This window comes from Dermacentor albipictus, chromosome 10, assembly GCF_038994185.2.
Source record: "Dermacentor albipictus isolate Rhodes 1998 colony chromosome 10, USDA_Dalb.pri_finalv2, whole genome shotgun sequence".
NCBI lineage: Eukaryota > Metazoa > Arthropoda > Arachnida > Ixodida > Ixodidae > Dermacentor > Dermacentor albipictus.
Genome location: NC_091830.1, coordinates 46,660,935 through 46,681,344, shown reverse-complemented (window position 1 = coordinate 46,681,344; position 20,410 = coordinate 46,660,935). Strand labels below are relative to the sequence as shown.

At 50.2% G+C, this 20,410-nt stretch overlaps 1 protein-coding gene across 1 annotated transcript; it reads right to left on the bottom strand.

Annotated features, from left to right (window-relative positions):
* Nucleotides 1-3,748: 3,748 nt before the first annotated feature.
* On the bottom strand, nucleotides 3,749-14,385 carry LOC139050885 (uncharacterized). The gene is made up of 3 exons (XM_070527694.1): nucleotides 14,115-14,385; nucleotides 9,625-9,935; nucleotides 3,749-3,874 (listed from the first exon to the last, which is right to left on the bottom strand). The coding sequence occupies exons 1-3, from the start codon at nucleotides 14,136-14,138 to the stop codon at nucleotides 3,802-3,804; spliced, it is 408 nt and encodes a 135-aa protein (XP_070383795.1). The 5' UTR covers nucleotides 14,139-14,385; the 3' UTR covers nucleotides 3,749-3,801.
* Between the last annotated feature and the right edge of the window lie 6,025 nt (nucleotides 14,386-20,410).

Sequence of the window (20,410 nt, the reverse complement as noted above, 5' to 3'; positions counted from 1 at the left end):
AGAACTAGACAAGGGCGAGAAGCCTCAATTAGAACTGCAGGAATATGTCGGCGTTGTTGCTTTTTGCGTCGGCCTCGCTTTCCCGTACACTGCAGCACGCTCACGGCGAGCACGAGTGTCCGCTTCTCGGTCAAGAACTGCCGTGTCTTGTCCACGTCGCCGCTTACCCTCGGCTGCCTTGAATTTGCTTTATCTAGAGACCTTAGGCCTACTCGAGGTGCTTCGATGTCCTCCTTGCCTGCCGCTCCGTGCAGAGTACACACAACCGCGGCGTCTCTTACGGCGTTGGGCAGGCGAATGGCGGACGCCGCCACAGTAGGTGCCTTTCACGGACGCCGTAGGGACGCGTTGCCGGCGCTCGCGTGTGTCCGCCATTCGTGTGCCCAACGCCGTAGTAGACGCCGCAGTTGTCGCCACCCTGTACGGAGCGACGCGCAAGGAGGCCACCGGGGCACTCTATAGACCCTTTTCATGCTTACAAACAGGCTTCCCAGAAGACTTCCGGTTAAGCCCGCTGGAACAACACACAATAACCTATAAATTTACAGAACCCTCCAGCTGGCATCAGGTTTGCTGTGAAGTTGGAGTGTTCTACAAGTGAACTTTATTGTTCAGTGCAACAAAAAAAGTCCATACATGAAATCGACATATGCCGCACTTTCTTTATATCTGAACACATCAAGAATATTTGCCTGCAGTAAAGTATGCGCAAAGTACTTCCGTTTACTTCGCTAATTTGACTGTCAGAAATGCATGACCGGAAGTGTTCTGGGGTCATGAATGCACTGCTGCCACAGCGTGGACAAAAATGGTCTATACTACGTTTCATGCAGCGCTGTGGAACCCTACGCAACAAGTCTTGTCACCAAATTTTATCACTCCACGCACTCCCGTCTATGCTTCGCTGCGCGTCAGGTGGCCTTTGCTCGCGCGAGCATGCACGTGAGACTGCCATGACGGGCAACGAAAAGGAAATTGATTTAAAGCAACGTGTTAGCAGCCGTATGAGCACATGGTTTGTTTGTTTGTTTGTTTGTTTGTTTGTTTGTTTGTTTGTTTCTAAGTGTAAATTCTTTTTTTTCTCATTCAAAACAGCTTATATAAAAAACCTTTTCGCCAAAATCGGGTCAAGAAACACCGAGCTATCCTAAGTGCGAACGCAGCCACTGCAAAAAGTATCTCTAGCCTCCACAGCGTTGCACCTGATGTATGAAACGAAGCATAGGCCTCCTGTTGTTCCCGCCGAAGCACACCTCTGGGCGACCCCTGCGTTGAGCTCCGCCCACGCGGCAGCACGTCATTTCTGCGACTGGACCTCGGAGTGGCCTTGTCATGTATGACCTGCAATGGCCTTGTCATGTCATGCCTTGCTTCAGCGCGATTAGTGTTTCGGCGGATCTCCTCGGCCGCCGTTCCGACGACACGCGCGGGCATGTTTGCGATATGACCAGCCAATGGTCGTCGAAACATTGGGTCTCGATTCGCTTTAAGAAAAAAAAAGAAAATAACGTGTGGCCGATTTATGAATCGACCCTCTACCGCTTAGTACAACAACCGATTGCTCTAACAATAAGGCCACAATCGCGTTTTTTTTCTTACGTGGTATTTATTACATCATTTATATGCGAGAAACGTACTATACGCGACCAACAGTTGCCCTCTGTTTTGTCAAAACCGGCAATAAAGAAAGAAAAACAAAGCAATTGTGGCACGACCGTTTCTCATGGCGTTCGCTTTTTCTTTTTTTTTTTAGTACCGGTTTTGGCAATGCAGAACAAAGGGCACGGCTAAAATGAGTCAGTGCATCTTTACCGACAGAAGTGGATTAAAGTTTAAGGTATAGTGACTGTTGGAAACGAGATATTGATTTGTTGCTTGAATTTTTTAAAGAAATCTTCAAAAAATTCGTATCAGGAAATTCGTAAGGTCCAAAAAAGAATGGACGCGCGAAATTTACAATTTCTTAGCTCTGCACTAAAAATAGATATGGCGGTTCTGTAATATACATCTGTTAGAGCATTCAAAGCTGACATATTTGCGATATCAATTTATATCTTACGTAAACTTGTGCCATTGCTTAGAACGGTTCACTTCAATCCAACATCAAATGTGTCCGGTTTAGATGTACCATTATATTCAATTTACAAAACTATTTCGAATTTTTCATTGCCGACCTTCTGAGCTGCAAACTTGATACTTTCGTTTTATGAAAATTTGTTTTCAAACATCTTTATTGAGAAACTTGATGTCCTAAATCAGAACTTTGCTACAAACAGTCACTAGATTCTAACTTTTTTCTAGATGCAATAAGCCCCATCAAATTAATTGCAATGGGTGCCGAGAGAAACGGTTCCTCCTTTCCCATGTATTTAGACAGGAGCCCCCGAGCTAAAGCTTCCTCTTAAGCGAAATAGGATGCGACCTGAATTCTGCGTAGGAAAGGCCTGAGCTAACATAATGCCCAAGTAATCGGCAGCACTGTGGACGTCAGAGAGTGAGAACTAAATGTGCTGACGTGTATCGATAAGGCTGTGCACGATGACGTTGCTTACCAAAAAAAAACGCAAACAAAATACGTGCGCGCGTTTCTGCGCCTGCGCTCGAGCTTGGCAGGCGCAGAGAAAGCAATAACACAGTGAGCTAGAGAATCGTGACGTCACAGCACATCTAGCTCCTGGTTACCAAAACCAAATCTGTTTCTCGCTTATAAATGATGCTATTTAGGGCGCTGCGCCGCTCTGCGCTGCTGTCGCATCTCTCCAGTTCGATCGGTTAATTCGAATTTTCGCTTAATACGAACACACTAGAGAGTCCCGAAGAGAAACTATATGGCATAAGAAATCACTTGATTCGAACGCGAAAGCTTGCCGATTCCGTTCATTGGCCCCCGCAGCGGTTACTAAGGCTTAAAGACCATCCGCCGTGTCTGCTCAGTGGCTATGGTATTGAGCTCCTGAGCACGAGGTCGCGGGATCAAATCCCGGCCACGGCGGCCGCATTTCGGTGGCGACGAAATGGGAAAACACCCGTGTACTTAGATTTAGGTGCACGACAAAGAACCCCAGATGGTTGAAATTTCCGGAGTCCTCTCACTACGGCGTGCCTCATAATCAGAAATTTGTTTAGGCACGTTAAAACTCCATAATTTAATTTTTAAGGCTTAAAGACGCAAGAAATTCAGTGTACAACGCCTCTAGGCGTGAAACAATTACTTCGCTTTCACTTTACCTCATTTCAGAAATTTTCCTTTCAGTTTATTTATTTATTTAAAGATACCTTACATGCCCCTAGAGGCATTGTGTAAGGGGGGAGAGTAGACTCAAAGATTATACATAATTATAATACATATGTGAATACATATACAGTTGAACGCTTAGGCAAGAAGCAGAATTACAGGCTACTTCGAGCAATAAACAAAAACATTTGAACTCATTCTGCCACCGTTTGTTACTTAAAGTTTTCGTATAATTCGACCAAATCTTTTTGCTCTCGCAAAGGTCGACCGGCGACAGCGTGTATTTTTTCAATTGTTAACAGCGTTCGGACCGTTCATATACGGCAATAAAAGAAAGTGAAAAGTACCATGGCACAGTGGCACCAGATTACTTTTCTTCTGGAGAGCATTTCGAAAGGCTGCATAGTCAACACAGCATTCTAAAAAAAAGAGACTCCAACTAATCCGACCATCAAAAGTACGAGCGGCAGTGACAAATTCGGAACAGCCGCCAGTGAAAGCAAGCAACCCAAGTAGAGCTTTCGCATCAGGTTTCACCAGCGTGCACGGCATTTATTTGCGGTCCGTTAGTCGAAAGCAATGTCGGAAAACGGGCGGGGACTGCAGCAGCCTTGCACGTCCGCACTTCCGCTGGAGCCGCTGAGAGAGAGAGAAAGGCAATATATGGAACATTGTACACTTACATAATTTGTTTTGGACAGATTTACAGATATAATTTGTGACCGCACGGGTTGCCGTACGGCATTTTAGATAAATGAATAAACTTCATGAACAAGATGCGTCAGTGGCATTTGGAACTTTCCTTTTATATTGTTTTTTTCTTGCATGACCTTTTCTCCCTAGACGCATCCACTGCAGATGCGTCTACGGACACTGATCTAGGCGCACTGCTTACTCCCAAGAGCACGTTGGGGCACCTCGCAGAGACTTCAGGTGCTGGGCCCCAGGCTCATATTGCGGAAGCTGCAAGGGCCGCCCCCTCAACCAGTGCTCCACGCCTTCACACACGGCCGGCATTTTTATTCAATAATGCGGATCGTTCGAGCCACATTCCCGCCGTCGAAGCCGCCGTCGTGATGTCCCGCTATCGACGGCGCATGCGCGGCTCGCGCGAGGAGATTTCGAGCGTAAATGTTTCCTAATAAGACGACTAGGGCGAACCGTGGTGCTTCGATCCTTCAGTTTCCAGGGCAATGATAGCTATATAGATCTTTGTGTTCGTGGCTTTGCGTACTACGCTTTATCTGTCAGATTTATGTTAGGCTTTAATGTCGGAACCCGGGCCCCTAGCCCTCCACCCTGGGTTACTGCCCTGTGATTTCCTGCCGGTCTCACCTCGTGCGCCATAAATGAGCGACGCCTCCAGTGCTACACTGGCGGCGGCCCCCAAGCACGCCAGCGTTGTGAGAAGCCTGGCAGCCGCCAGGGTGCTGTTTCTTCTGCCAATCATCAGTTGGTTTACGAGCTGCGCCAAGCAAGTATGTCGCACCGCCCGAGGATAATAATAATAATAATATTTGGGGTTTTACGTGCCAAAACCACTTTCTGATTATGAGGCACGCCGTAGTGGAGGACTCCGGAAATTTTGACCACCTGGGGTTCTTTAACGTGCACCTAAATCTAAGCACACGGGTGTTTTCGCATTTCGCCCCCATCGAAATGCGGCCGCCATGGCCGGGATTCGATCCCGCGACCTCGTGCTCAGCAGCCCAACACCATAGCCACTGAGCTACCACGGCGGGCGCACCGCCCGAGGAGTTCAAGCACAGCGCTAACCCTCGCTATCGCTGACATTGCTGTGCCTTTCGGGCAAAACTGCCATTTTTTTTTTCATTTACAGTACATAGACCAACGTCACCAAAAAATGACCGCAACGAAACTTCACATTGGCTTACATACTATAGTTTACATACTACAGAAGCAATGTCAGGAAAAGCCGCGGGGCAAGCAATTGTTTCATATTATGATCAACAGCTATGGCAACCAATGCGTAATTAGCGGGTATGGCGTGAATCCCGTAACACGGCCCCCGAGATGCGTGCAGCGCACCGCAGACGTCTCCAAATCTCGGAGGTCATGAAACAGCACTATAGATCTCAACGTTCTGGATATCGCGTTGTTTTCGGCGAGCAGTAACTGCGGCGTTTTTTTTTTTTAAATCAATGTTGAGACCCTTGCGGTGCATAAACATAAACATTGCATTAGATTACGCGTTGCATCGGATAAAAGTAAACTAAACTGGACGCATCGCAGTCAGCATTTAATTAACCGCTTCGCTAAAGCTTCGCTTCACATATTTCCAACATGTGCGTTGGATCTGGGTTTTATTCATCATCACCATCATCAGCCTGGTTACGCCCACTGCAGGGCAAAGGCCTCTCCCATACTTCTCCAACAACCCCGGTCATGTACTAATTGTGGCCATGACGTCCCTGCAAACTTCTCAATCTCATCCGCCCACCTAACTTTCTGCCGCCCCCTGCTACGCTTCCCTTCCCTCGGGATCCAATCCGTAACGTACCCTTAATGACCATCGGTTATCCTCCCTCCTCATTACATGTCCTGCCCATGCCCATTTCTTTTTCTTGATTGCAACTAAGATGTCATTAACTCGCGTTTGTTCCCTCACCCAATCTGCTCTTTTCTTATCCCTTAACGTTACACCTATCATTCTTCTTTCCATAGCTCGTTGCGTCGTCCTCAGTTTGAGTAGAACCCTTTTCGTAAGCCTCCAGGTTTCTGCCCCGTAGGTGAGTACTGGTAAGACGCAGCTATTATACACTTTCCTCTTGAGGGATAATGGCAACCTGCTGTTCATGATCTGAGAATGCCTGCCATTGCGATAACACTTGTATGGACGTTTCTGCCGTCGGCGTCGCCGTGATGTTCTGTATAATGTCTGAGAGTGATAACGCCGTCGGCGCGCGCCGCATATGCCGTATGTGCGAGTGAAAGCGCGCGAGGGGAGCCGGCGATCGCGGCTCGGACGGGTTTGGGCAGGCGGCGTGACAACGTGACGACAACGTGACGACAACGTGACGACAACGGTGACGACAACGGTGACGACAACGGTGACGACAACGGTGACGACAACGCTACGCTGTCGGCCCGGTAGAAAGCGCGTGACGCTGTCCTCCGACGCGCCCACTACACGCCTTAAAAACCACGCAGATCCCACGTGCACACTGTGGGAGTCTAACGGAACCTGTGCTGAGACCGCAAAACGAAACGACGGTTCTTCACAAAAAGACGCACAGTGGACTTCGGCGACCCCGCAACCGTCAGTCCAGGCGGCGACTAAAACGCGACGCAGAGCTACTACCGATCTCAGCATCTAAGCCTTCGGACGTTACGAAGCTACCACGCGAGATTACGCGCGTCGAAGACCCGCCTCTCTGTGACGTCGGCGCCACGTGATCGCCTACCAAACCACTTCGAGACTATGGCACAGCCCTGTTCGGTCCGTGACCTTACTTCCTCTTCGCCTGCTCCGCCTCCACGAGACCCTCTCTACTTCAGTGGGCCCCAGGCAGTCTATTCGCTGTAAAGCCTCGTGTCTAGACCAATAGACCACTAATGTACACCGAATCTCGGGTAACAAGAATTGGGCCGTTTCGCCCGAACGGCGATGCACTGATATATCGAGAACAACAAATACACCGTTGCGCCGAAGCTCCTCGGACGGTGTTTCCAAGAACACGCGGGGACGACACGTTGTCGTGATACAGCACGCAGGGCAATTGTCGCTGCGTATCAGAAACAGCGCCCTGGCATTTATCGGGCGTCTCAGGATGCTGGCGCGACGAGGAGCGGCGTTCCAGGCCGCACCTCGGTGGCGCACAAGGTGAAGCCGAAGGGAAACTGTCGGCGTTCGTACCATAAAGTTTACCGCAAGCTGTCCAGCTAAACCAGTGTGTGCACCACAGTGTGGTCTGCACAACCGCTGCTCAGTAGGAACGCTGGTTTGCATGCACACATGCAGACTGCAGCATCGGAAGGACGCTGTTTGCGAAGTGTGTGAAGCCGGTCACGTGTGTGTGTGTGTGTGTGTGTGTGTGTGTTTGTGTGTGTGTGTGTGTGCGCGTGTGTGGGCCTGTGTGTGTGTGTGTGCGCGCGCGTGTGTGGGCCAGTGTGTGTGTGTGCGCGCGTGTGTGGGCCTGTGTGCGCGCGTGTGTGGGCGTGTGTGTGTGTGTGTGTGTGTGTGTGTGTGTGTGCGCGTGTGTGTGTGTGTGTGTGTGTGTGTGTGTGTGTGTGCGCGCGTGTGTGTGTGTGTGCGCGTGTGTGGGCCTGTGTGTGTGTGCGTGTGTGTTTGTGTGCGTGCGTGCGTGTGTGTTTGTGTGCGTGCGTGCGTGCGTGCGTGTGTGTGTGTTTGTGCGTGCGTGGGTGTGTGTGTGTGTGTGTGTGTGCGTGCGTGTTTGTGTGTGCGTGTGCGTGTGCGCGTGTGCGTGCGTGCGTGTGTGTGTGTGTGTGTGTGTGTGTGTGTGTGTGTGTGTGTGTGTGTGTGTGTGTGTGTGTGTGTGTGTGTGTTTGCGCGCGCGCACAGCAACTGTTTGGTTTCGTCAGGACCTTATTGGCTGCAGACCGCGATCAGCTGCACCTCGCTCCTCGAAAAAGACAGCACGTGGGTCGAGTGAGCTGCTGAACACCACCTCGCAATGTAGTTTAAACGCGGTTTAAATCATGGATCCGACAACTAAAGGAGGTGCGAGAGTAATGCTGGTGCGTTTTTTTCGCACTGACCGCTAAATCACCAGTGATTTTCATTTTTCGCTGCCAAACGCGACGCGCTCCTACCGCGTCTGCATAGTGACCCTCTAAGCTTAGACACACGTGCCACAACTGCGCCGTCGATGCCGTGACAGCACGGCGACGGCGCCAAAGCACCTTGAGTGTCCGTATAATTGACATTGCAATAAGAAAAACGAAATTGGTGAGCCGAGCTTATAACGTACTGTTTCTAAAGAATGACAAAGAAGGAATGACATCGATGGAACGACAAAGACAAAAAGATGGAGGACGCCTAAGCTTCGCCTTTAAGAGTAGAACGCGATAGCATTCACAGATCCCCGACTGCTTCTCACACTTCCCGGTAACTCGGTCGTATGTAACCGTAATGTTTACTGGGAAACGCTGGCCCCGAACGCTGTGCACGAAGGCGGGCTTTGTGATTGAAACGCGGCCTCTTGCGTGGGCCGCAATGCGGCGGAGGCGAGCGCCATCTGGAAGTATTGCAAGGAACCGGGTGCGCCGCTCCGCGGCCCCCGAGATACTCCCGCGCCAGCGCGCACAACTGGAGGACGCCGTGGCCGGTCTATGAATGGTAGAAACGTTGAAAAGGAGTTTCTCTGAGTTTTCGCGTAACAGTATTATGTTTTCTCGTCTGGTCAAATTACAGACCGACGATATCGTGTCTGTAGGTTGTGTGTAAGTCGCACTTTGCGATTTTTCTACGTATTTTAGCTTGAGAAAGTCAATCAGCTCAGTACCTCCCTTGCGCCGCGTGGAGGGCCTGGGTATGGGCGGTTCGCAAATCTTTTTGCCGAAACGACGTCCGACGCTGGACGCCGACACCACATTTTCGGAAACACGGGGCCCTTAACGCTCTCGCGTTAATATGACGACGTTGGCTTGAGGACAATGGGGTGACGTTACTGAAGTGATGACGACAAATGACAGCGTTACGACGATGGCATGAAGGTGACGGAGATTCACAGCATGCAGCGCACGTCAGAATTTTGCGTGATAACCGATATCACCTCAGAAGCCCAAGTCCAGTTCACAGAAAATTAAAAGAACTTGGTCACTTTCTTTCTGTCCAAGGAGATACACCAAAACAAACAAAAAAAACAATAAACAATGAAATGTGATTTTAGTTAAACATGAATTAGTGTAGCAGTTAATTATTAGTTATTGCTGCGCTGAGCTACCTACACCTGAAACTTCGCTCCAGCCCGTCAAAAACGCGGCTATGGGTTTGAGCATACTGAGGCCTTCAACTCGGCGTATCAAAGCATTGCCATTTGTTGGGCGTGTTGGTAAATTGAAAGCATATTTAGCGCCAGCAAACAAGGACGGAAGGGAGACGACAACACAATGCGCTAACTTCAACAATTTGATTTTCAGGAAGTACACCTATATAAACCATGCACAGTGGCGCCACCTTATCCACCTTTTTTTTTGGATGGATAAGATTTGGATAAGGTGGCGCCACTGTGCATGGTTTATATAGGTGTACTTCCTGAAAATCAAGTTGTTGAAGTTAGCGCATTGTGTTGTCGTCTCCCTTCCGTCCTTGTTTGCTGGCGCTAAATATGCTACCAAAGCATGCTTGGCATTGCAAGGTCCACAATCGACATTTCAGGTATCGAGTAAAGGACACGAGCCCGTACATCTGCCGCTGGACCTCGGCGACGGACACGTGCCCGGAGGACTTGAACAAGAAGGACTCTGCGCTGGTCACGCCTCCGTAGGCGGCGTCCTGCTCGAAGATGTCCGCGTCGAAGTCCGGCGGAACGGAGTAACGGTAGATGTCGGCCACGATGCCCTGCTGGCTGCTGGGCAGGCAGGTGGCGGCCAGCACCATGCCTCCCAGCGCGGCCAGATACAGGCGGTACATCCACGTGGCCAGGCGGCACGAGAAGCACAGCACGAACGGCCACGACAGGGGCATCAGCAGCAACACGGCGGACACGGCCGAAAACTGCGCGCCCCCAGAAGGCGGGTGCGCCAAGGCATTGAAGGCTATATACACTAACGACAAACGAACCCTCCCGGCTTTCACTGACCGTGGCTGCTGCTGTCTTGCAACATACACTCTTAGGCAAAGTTTGCGGGAAACTCTTAAACTCTTTGTGGGAAAGGGCAATTGATGGTTTAGACACACAGTTATCGCCAAGCCACAAAGAGTTATCGTATATGCGCAATAGTGTTTGAAGGTTTTTTTGTAAACAGCGCACGTATATGATGTACGCAAAAAAGTTGTATATATGTATGGGTAGCGCCTGTATGTGTCACGTCTCACTTTCGTCCTTGTCTTTTTAACACGCTATAAGCTTCACGATGTCTTACCAACAAACCCAAATCACTGCTTTACAAAGTTACACCCTTTGGCATGCCCCTTCTGCCACACAACAATAATCGTTATCTGCCTTGATGCGTTTCCTTTCTTTAACGCTGCGAGCCTGGTACTTTGCAGTAACGAACGGCACGCGCGTTATCAGCATAGAACAGTTTACGCCCTTTCGAGTGCCCCTTCTGATAACGCGCGTGCCGTTCGTTACTGGAAAGTTCCGGGCTCGCAGCGTTAACGAAAGGAAACGCATCAAGGCAGATAACGATTATTGTTGTGTGGCAGAAGGGGCAAACCAAAGGGTGTAACTTTGCCTAAGAGTGTACACAACACGCAGGACATGGAGGAAAAATTACGATCGTGTTGGAACATCGGACGGAATTGCGGACGGAACATCGGGCTCCTGGCAATTACGGACAATTACGGATGCGACATCGATCTTCTGGCACAACACCCCGTTGATGTAACTATCAGGCCACAATTACTTTTAATGCAAACGTTCCTTTGCGAACTCTCCAAGACTTTTCTGAAAGTAGCTGCGGTCTTGCTAAATATATTTGTATACAAAAGTTACACGAAGTGGCTCATTGTATTCTGATCACGTAAGTCCAGCTCTGTTCCGATAAGAAAAAAAATAACTACATAAAACTTGCACGCCTGTTCGCCCACAGGCATCTCTAAATCACACCGACGTCTGTTAATGGAATGGCAAATTATATTTAACGTATTCCTTGATATCCTTTGCTTTCTTTCATTTAATCACTCAGTATGTGCCACTGGATTCTTGGCCACTCTTCCAGAAATGACATGTCTAAATATGTAAGATTCCGACGTAAACATGAACATATAATGTCGGTTTATAGACATCTTAATGCCCATTATTAAAGTTAATTATATTTCACGAATCTTTTGAATTGTTTTTATATAATCGTTTGGTATGCACCCTGGGGGTGTGTCCGTTCTTGGCCAGTCATCCAGAATGAGAATGTACTACTGTGACATAAGAGGTACAGAATCCCTTAGTGTTGCTTGATACGTGTCGTGCGATTCTGTGCAAAGAACTGTGATCACCAAATTGCACGCATCACCGTTAGCCGTAATGTAATTAATTGTTTTGATTGGACCTGCTTTCCTTTTTTTTTCTTTATTGCGGTGTATCTGCGCGGTACGGGTTCGTCTGGTGGGGGTCAGCTACAAGCCAACACTTTCCCACGCAGCACGAAATACCATCTCATTTACCCCACACTTTACGAATACGACTGCAAATTCCGACACACGCCAAACACCCCGTACCACGTGGTATGGGAAATGCGACCGAAACACCAACGTCCTCCACAGGGTAACAGCGCCAAATGACGGACATGTAGAGGAACACGCACCAGCGCTGTTCCCGTGTAGAGTATGTACCGACTAGCCAAGCCGCCAAGGTGCTGCACCAACATCCCTCGATCCCCAACCCGGCACCGGAGCAGTGGGAGGCCCAGCTCACCAGCCTCATGCAACCCTGATGACCAGCGCCAGCTGGCGAACAGAGCAAACCAGGCGGCCAGGTCACATGGCTTCCTGGACTGAGGCCACCCGCCAAAGAAAGGCGACCAAACAACTCATCTGCTCGTAATGTAGTTCAATCTCTATCTTGCTCTCTCATACCATTAGGCCAGAATAGCACGCATATGTCTCTCGCGCGAGCGCCAAGTAACTGTTCGTCACGTCGCGTAGCCCGTATGCAGGAGATCGCGTGCGCGCAAAAAGCACACGCGTGCGACAGCCTCCAATAGAAGCACGTGCTCTCGAGCGAGAGCGTTAAAAAAAAAAATATGGGGTTTTGCGTGCCAAAACCACTTTCTGATCATGAGGCACGCCGCAGTGGAGGACTCCGGAAATTTCGACCACCTGGGGTTCTTTAACGTGCACCTAAATCTGAGTACACGGGTGTTTTCGCCCCCATCGAAATGCGGCCGCCGTGGCCGGGATTCGATCCCGCAACCTCGTGCTCAGCAGCCCAACACCATAGCCACTGAGCAACCACGGCGGGTTCGAGCGAGCGCGTTGTGACGAGAGCCGTGTCGCGTCTCTCCGCTGCCTTCGCTGACGGTTGCGGCGAGCGTTCGTCATCATCATCATCATTTATAGACCCTTAAAGGCCCTTGTTGGGGTATTACATAAGGGGGGAGTATACATAAGAAAAAGAAACGTACAAACAGTCATGACTGAAGTAAGAAACAATAACAATAAACATTCAGAAGGGCAAAGAAGGTGCAATCAAATGAATGTCAAACACAAAAAAGTACTAACCAATGCACTAAAAAAAGTGTGATGTAGTAAAAAGTAAAATCCATTACGCATCAATACTCAGAAAGTTCGTTAGTATGTTTCGAAACTTGGCAGGGTTGCGTTCGATTACTACGCGGTCCGGTAAACTATTCCATTCTGCAATAGCTACCGGCAAGAAAGAGCTGTTGAAGGATTTAGTAGAGCCGTGAAGACGTTGAATACTGAGGTTGTTTGAGAGACGGCGTGAAGTACGGTTGGGTGGCAAGAGAAGTGTCTCGCGTAAATGCGGGAAATTATAATAGAGCTTTTGTCGCCAAAGTACGCTGCGCGTCTCTGGTCGAGATGGGCCGTTTCGTCGTGGCTGTTGGGCAAACCTTCGCTTGCACCGATGACCACGGCGTTCATCATCATCATCATCAGCCTGGTTACGCCCACTGCAGGGCAAAGGCCTCTCCCATACTTCTCCAAAAAACCCGGGTCATGTGCTAATTGTGGCCATGCCGTGCCCGCAAATTTCTTAATCTCATCCGCCCACCTAACTTTCTGCCGCCCCCTGCTACGCTTCCCTTCCCTTGGGATCCAGTCCGTAACCCTTAATGACCATCGGTTATCCTCCCTCCTCATTACATGTCCTGCCCACGCCCATTTCTTTTTCTTGATTTCAACTAAGAACCCACGGCGTTAGCACACAATAAAAAAAGCCAACCTTGCGACGAGAATTAAGAATTAAAAGCGAAACAGGCAGGGTCGCCGTGACGTCACGGATTTTGCCGGCGTCCGCTGGAGCCAAGTGAATTTTTCGTCGCCATTTGTTGGGCGTGTTGGTAAATTGAAAGCATATCTAGCGCCAGCAAACAAGGACGTAAGGGAGACTCCAACACAATGCGCTTGTGTTGTCGTCTCCCTTACGTCCTTGTTTGCTGGCGCTAAATGTGCTTTCAATTTTTCATCGGTAGAAATGAACTTGCATTGTATTGTAAAAGTGCCGCGGACTGAGCTTGGCAAGTCGAAAGAACTTTTATTGATCCACAACGGCCCAACGCGAGAAAATGTTTCGAAATTCCTGACGTCACTCCGATGACCTGTCGCTGGGGCTTCGGCGCGAAATTTAAAAAAAATAGATGAGACTGACCTTCACTTTCTTTTACATTAACCAACTTACAATAATATTAACGAAAATGAAGTATCGAAGGAATACTATATCAGCCTAAACTTATTTAGCGTTTCCCTTTTTAGTGGTCCCTTTGAAACGGATAATTCTACGCCGCATGAGCATAGTTCTCACAAGTCCACCGTCTACCCATCACGCGCGTTCTGGGTGAAGCGCTTCATACTGGCGACGCGAGCAGGCACTACTAGCGCATTTTTTGTCTAAATGCCAATGACAAGTCGAGAACGCAGGAGAGGCCCCCGACACAGAAACATGCTGCGCCTGCTTTCCGTTAAGCCCACGCTCCCGGCGGAAAACAAGAGAATTTCAGCTTGCCTGCAAAACGCGTTAAACTTCGCCGAATCGGTTGGGTTGCGCGGACTCACGTTGCAGGTGCTGGAGAAAATCATGGCGCAGCTGTCTCAGCGGTGCCGTTGCCCGCGGGTCGTGGCCTTGGCCTCCTCAAGTCGACGTGCGCCTCCGGCTGGCTCGAGGTCCGAGGGCAGCAGAACGGCGCTGCCAGGGAGACCGGGCGCTCCAGCGGCTTCTTGGGTGCTTCGGTAGCAATCCACCGTGTCGATACAATTTTGGTCGCGCGCGGGTAAACAAACGCGCCCTGCGGGCGCGATGACGATGGTGCTTGACGATGGTGTTGGTGATGGTGATGACCTCGATGAGTTTGGCGCATACCCACTCACGGGGATTGGTCAAGAGCCGGGCAGACTTTACTGATGTGTTCAGGTAATAAATTTAAAAATCTATCACCTTCTTTCATAAATTGAGAGCGATCTATCTTCGTCTTCGCTGACACGAGCAGAAACGCTCTTCTGGACACTGACGATTTCCGCTGTATTGACGGATTCGCCATCTTGTCAACCTTGATTGCCCCAGAGGGTGGTTGCGGCCTCTCCGATTGGCTGAAGATGCCGCCATTACATGACCTGACAATATGGCGGAATTCCACAATGTCCAGAATGGTATTCTGGAATAGGTAAACGCAGCGCTATTCCTCACATTAGAGAATTTTAGTGCCCAGTATTCCGGCAAGCGCGGGCGGTTTGCCAGATGAGCGGAGACGTAAACGTAAGTGGCCATATTGGTGGCGCCAGCTGGTGGTGCAAATCTCAACTACCTAAACACAAAGCCAATTGCTATATTCTTCTTAGCTGGGGTGCAAACTTTCGACAGCGGCGTAATTGTGAACGTAATTGTGAACACAATTACGCCACTGCCTAAAATTCACTTCTGCAGCGAAGCAGAACAAAGTAGGTTACTCCAATTTTAGCTCAGTGTTTGTCTGGTCGAGCTCTACAACACCAGCCGGCTGCATCGCTTCGGGCACTCAGGTTTACGCCCCCGACCATCCGGCAATCCGCCCAAACCGCCCCGGTTTGCCGGACTAGTCTCTATTGACAAATTCCGCCATGTTGTCAACTCTTACCGACGGCAGGCCTGCTACGGCTTATCTGCTCCAAACAGCCCCGTTGCATTATTCGACAACTCCTAGTAGCCCGGAGCGTTTACGGCTTCTTCAAAACACACGCCCAAGGCTCAGGCGATGCACTCGCGCGGCCGGCAGCTCTTCACTCTCTATACCTTCTCCGAACCATTTCTCCTTCGTCTCGATCACGATTTATTGACACCCCCTTTGACACGGGGCAGTGACAAATAGTCATCTGGCCTGCTTTATTAGGCATGCTATACATGCTTTTCAATCTAGAAGTTCTGTATACATCTACTTAATATTGTTACGGGGATGTCGAAAGGATAGAAAGACTATATTTACAATATATATATACAGAATGAGTCAGAGTAGTTAAGATGGCTGACCACCAACACGCAGCAACCAGCGTTCTCCGATCTTTTTCCTCTCTCTTCTTTCGTCCTTCCGTAACAGGACCCCGCGTGGCGAAGCGCCGTCTCGGCGCATGGTAGGCGAAGAATTGCGAGCGAAGTATGGCTTCAGCCGCGAAATGTGCACGACGTCAACAGGCGTCTGACTTGAGGATGCATCAAAATGTATCGGCGAAATCTCGTAATTTACGTAAATCTCGTAAGCACCTGGCGCGAACTTAACATCGCGATGGCAGCGATCGTAACGCTTTTTGTATATGCTGCGAGGCTAATAAACGAGATCGGGCGACTTGACGTGCCATGTGAGCGCGATCGACGACTTCACGAGCGTACTCAGTTGAAACACGTGGTACAGAAGGGAGGATGGTGTCAAACGGCAATGTGGGGTCGCGACCATACAAAAGATAAAATGTCAAATATCCTGCGGTGTCATGTCGGGACGGGTTATACGCGAACGTCACGTAAGCTACCTTGACGTCCCAGTCGCGGTGATCGTACGAGACCTACATCGACGGCATCTCTGTGATTGTTCGGTTGAGACGTTCCATAAGACCGTTCGTTGATGGGTGGTAGGCGGTGGACAACTTGTGCTCAGTGGCACAAGAGCGGAGGAGGTCGTCAACTCGAGACAAGAACGAGCGGCCGCGGTGTGTAAGCAACTGTCGAGGTGCACCGTGGTAGAGAATGACGTCGTGGAGGAGAAAATCAGCGACGTCTGTTGTGCAACTAGTCGGCAACGCCTTTGTTATCGCATAGCTTGCCGCGTAATCAGTAGCGACGGCGATCCACTTGTTCCCTCTAGTCATCGTCGGAAAAGGGCCAAGCAGATGAAGGCTTACGCGAAAGAACGATTCAGAGGGAACTTCAATTTCGTCCGACAGGTGCCAGGGGAGGTTTATTCCGGCGCTAACACAATTCGCAGGTTGCGACATAACGACGCACAAAGCGGTAGAGACCCGACCAGAAGAACCGGCGTCGTACGCGGTCGTATGTTCGCAAAACTCCATGGTGTCCCGTCGTCGGTGTATCATGAAGTTGTTCGAAAACGACGGATCGCAGATCACGAGCAAGGTCAAGGAGCAACTCAGGGCCATCAGGGTTGATATTGCGGCGGTAGAGGATGCCGTCATGCAGCACGAACATGTGGCACGTGCCGTCGGTGTGGCCAGATTGCACTCCGGCGATGATGGACTGTAAGGATGCGTCGCGTTGTTGTCGGTCACGTCTGTCAAAGCCACCACGCAGGTCACCGGATCATGCACAACAGGATCGGGACTATCCACATGGTGACGTGAGAGGCAGTCAGCGTCCTTGTGGAGGCGCCCAGTCTTGTAATGGACACTAAATGAAAATTCCTGGAGCCGCAAGGCCCAGCGACCAAGCCGTCCAGTCGAGTCCCGAAGGGAAGACAGCCAGCAGAGTGCGCGATGGTCTGTGACGACCGAAAACGTGCGGCCGTACAAATATGGCCGGAACTTGGCCGCAGCCCAAACTAAAGCCAAGCACTCCCGCTCGGTGATGGAGTAATTTCTCTCGGCAGGTTACAGCAGGCGGCTGGCGTAAGCCGCCTGCTGGCGTAAGTACCATTCTGCTGTTGGCCTAGAACAGCGCCGATGCCATAGCTACTTGCGTCAGTGTGGGCTTCGGTCGGTGCAGATGGATCAAATTGGGCAAGTATGGGAGGGGTGGTCAGAAACCCGATGAGAGCGGCGAACACGTGAGCCTGCTCCGGGTTTCATGAGAACTGCGTGTTCTTCTTTAGAAGATCTGTTAAAGGCCAAGCCACATCGGCGAAGTTTTTGATGAAACGGCGAAGGTAAGAACACAGGCCGACGAAGCAGCGCACGTCAGAAGCAGAACGTGGCACAGGGAAACTGCGTACGGCGCGAATTTTTCCGGATCTGGTTGGACACCGGATGCGTCAACGAGGTGTCCCAACACGGTAATCTGACGGCGCCAGCATTGACACTTCGTGGAGTTCAGTTGAAGTCCGGCTTTTCAAAAGACCGCAAGAATTGCAGCGAGTCGGGTAAGGTGGCTGCCAAACGTGGGAGAAAAACCAATAACGTCTTCAAGGTAACAAAGACAGGTGGTCCATTTGTAGCCTCGCAGAAGAGAGTCCGTCATACATTCATATGGCACAGGAGCATTGCATAGGAAAAAGGGCATGACTTTGAACTGATATAAGCCATCCGGCTTGATGAAGGCCGTCTTCTCGCGGTCCATTTCATCAATGAAAATCTGCCAGTAGCTGGATCGAAGATCGATGGACGAGAAGTATTTAGCTCCGTGCAAGCAGTCCAAGGCGTCACCAATGCGCATTAGAAGGTAGACGTCTTTTCACGTGATCTTGTTTAAGAGACGATAATCGATGCAAAAACGCCAAGTACCACCTTTCTTTTTCACAAGGACGACAGGCAAAGCCCAAGGGCTGGTTGATGGCTCGATGGCCCCTTTGCGGAGCATTTTGCCCACTTCTGATTCGATGACTCGAATTTCAGCATGCGATACCCGATAGGGACACCGACGAAGAGGATTGGTGTCTCCAGTGTTTATACGGTGGTGAACAACAAATGTTTGGCCTAAAGGCCTGTCACCGAAATCAAAGCAGAAGTATGTCCGTGGCCTGTGCAGATGTGAGGTCAGGTGCAATTATTTTCGCGAAGTCATCCGTTAAGGAACCAGAGCTGTGAGTTACAATTGGCGCTAATAAGCCACTGTCGGCATTCAGACTCTCAATGTCAAATTCGGAACCACTAGAAACGTTGGCCAAAAACATGGCGGCCGGAATCACTTGAGGACACAGGCTGAAATTCAGAAGCGGTAGAATGACATCGTTATTAATAACCGTGACCAACGAATGCAGAACAGCAACGTTTCGGTTCAAAAGCACGTCAATAATGGGGCAAAGCGCATATTCACTGTCAGGAACCTGTAGCTGCGCTGTCAAAGTGACGTAAGTAACTTCTTTGGGTGACAGACACACATCGTGAAGCGAGCAGAAGTGCGGTGGGGCGGTGCTAGACGCATCGGCGAGTTGAGGCAGTTCCAGTTGAAGAATGCTGGTCACGCAGTCGATGAGAGCAGAATGAGCGGATAAAAAGTCCAATCCAAGGATAACGCCGTGAGGGCAGTTGTCGATCAACGCAAAGAGACAGAAGTAGGGCGGCCGGCTATAATTAAACACACAGTACACATTCCAAGAACAACCAGCACACCGCCGTCGGCCACACGAAGCACTCAGGCAGCTGCTCGGGTTAGGACTTTCTTTAAACGTTTACGTAGGCTGGAACTCATCACTGATAGGTGGGCTCCAGTGTCGACGAGTGCTTGGACAGGTACGCCGTCTATTTTAATATCTATAACACTTCTCCTTATGGGCACAGACAGAGGATTTGCTGCTGCAGTTGGCAACGCAGCCCCACCTCCGAGGGCTTCAATTCTTAGTTTTCCGAACGGATGCGGCCAAACACCACAGAGGATGAAAAGCAATGTAGCTGCGGCGAACGGGAAGATGGACGACATATTTGTGGTGAATAAGACTGGTGCCCGTGCGGCGATGGTGAGCGACTGTACTATGTGTTCCTAGCAGAGTTGTCGGCACTGCTAGACACGGTGGTGGGCGAAACACTGTGGGCATTTGCATCAAAACCGCTCAGGTTGGTCGACTTGGAAGGTGGCGAGGGCCACAAGTTGCGACAGTATTGGGCGACATGACCCATGCGGCGACAGGTGAAACAGATCGGCTCGTCATCCACAGTTCTCCCCTCAGTCGGGCGGCGATAACGTGGAGAGAAGCGTCGGGCTGGAGCGCAAATAGTAGAAGGCCGTTCGTTAGCTCTGGGATTGGCGACAGCACATACAGAATGTAAACCAATGTTTTCAAGTTCCTGGCAAACGATGGCTTGTACGAGGGGAATTGAAAATGTGGTAGCATCATGGCTACGCGAACAAAAAGCTACGGGCGCCATCGCATCCAGTTCATGTCGAACGATTCGCACCACGTCCTCTGATGGAGATGAATGCTGCTGTGTGGGTTGATCTTCACACGTCGACGTTGCGGCAGTATTGGGAAGCTGGTGAATGGGTGCAAGACACGTCGGGTTTTGGCCTGCTCGAATTGTTGGCACTCTTTAATGGTAGCATCAACTGTAGAGCAGCTTTTTCCCATGAGCAGATTAAAGGCGTCGTCAGCAATGCCCTTAAGCACGTGCCCGACCTTCTCAGCTTCTGTCATGTCGTGATCAGCTTTACGACAAAGTGCCAGCACGTTCTGGATGCACGAGACAGGACTCCATGGGGAATTGGGCACAGGAGGCCAGTTCCTGGTTTGCATCAATTTTACGGCGGGCTGGTTTGCCAAACAACTCTGTCAACTTCTGTTTGCATTGGTCCCAGCTGGTTAGCTCCTCTTCGTGGTTTTCGTACCACACCTTTGCCGTGCCTCTTAGGTAGAACAACAGGCTAGATAGCATTAGCATTGGGCCCCATCTGTCGATTCCACTCACGCATTCGTACATAGCCACCCACCCTTCGATGTCGGCGCCATCGGTCCTGCAGGAAGTTCCAGGATCCTTGGGTTGCACAACCACAACCAGAGGTGACAGCGATGTAGCTGGTGACGGTGACATTGGAGGCAGCAACGACGTTGATCCCGCGTGCTCACCGTCATTCATGGTGCGGACAGTGATGCGACATCCACTGCGGAGCTCCGTTTCCAGCTGTGGTACCCTGCACCTCCCACCAATATGTTATGGGGATGTTGCGAGTATAGAAAGACTATATTTACAATATATATACAGAATGAGTCAGAGTACTTAAGATGGCC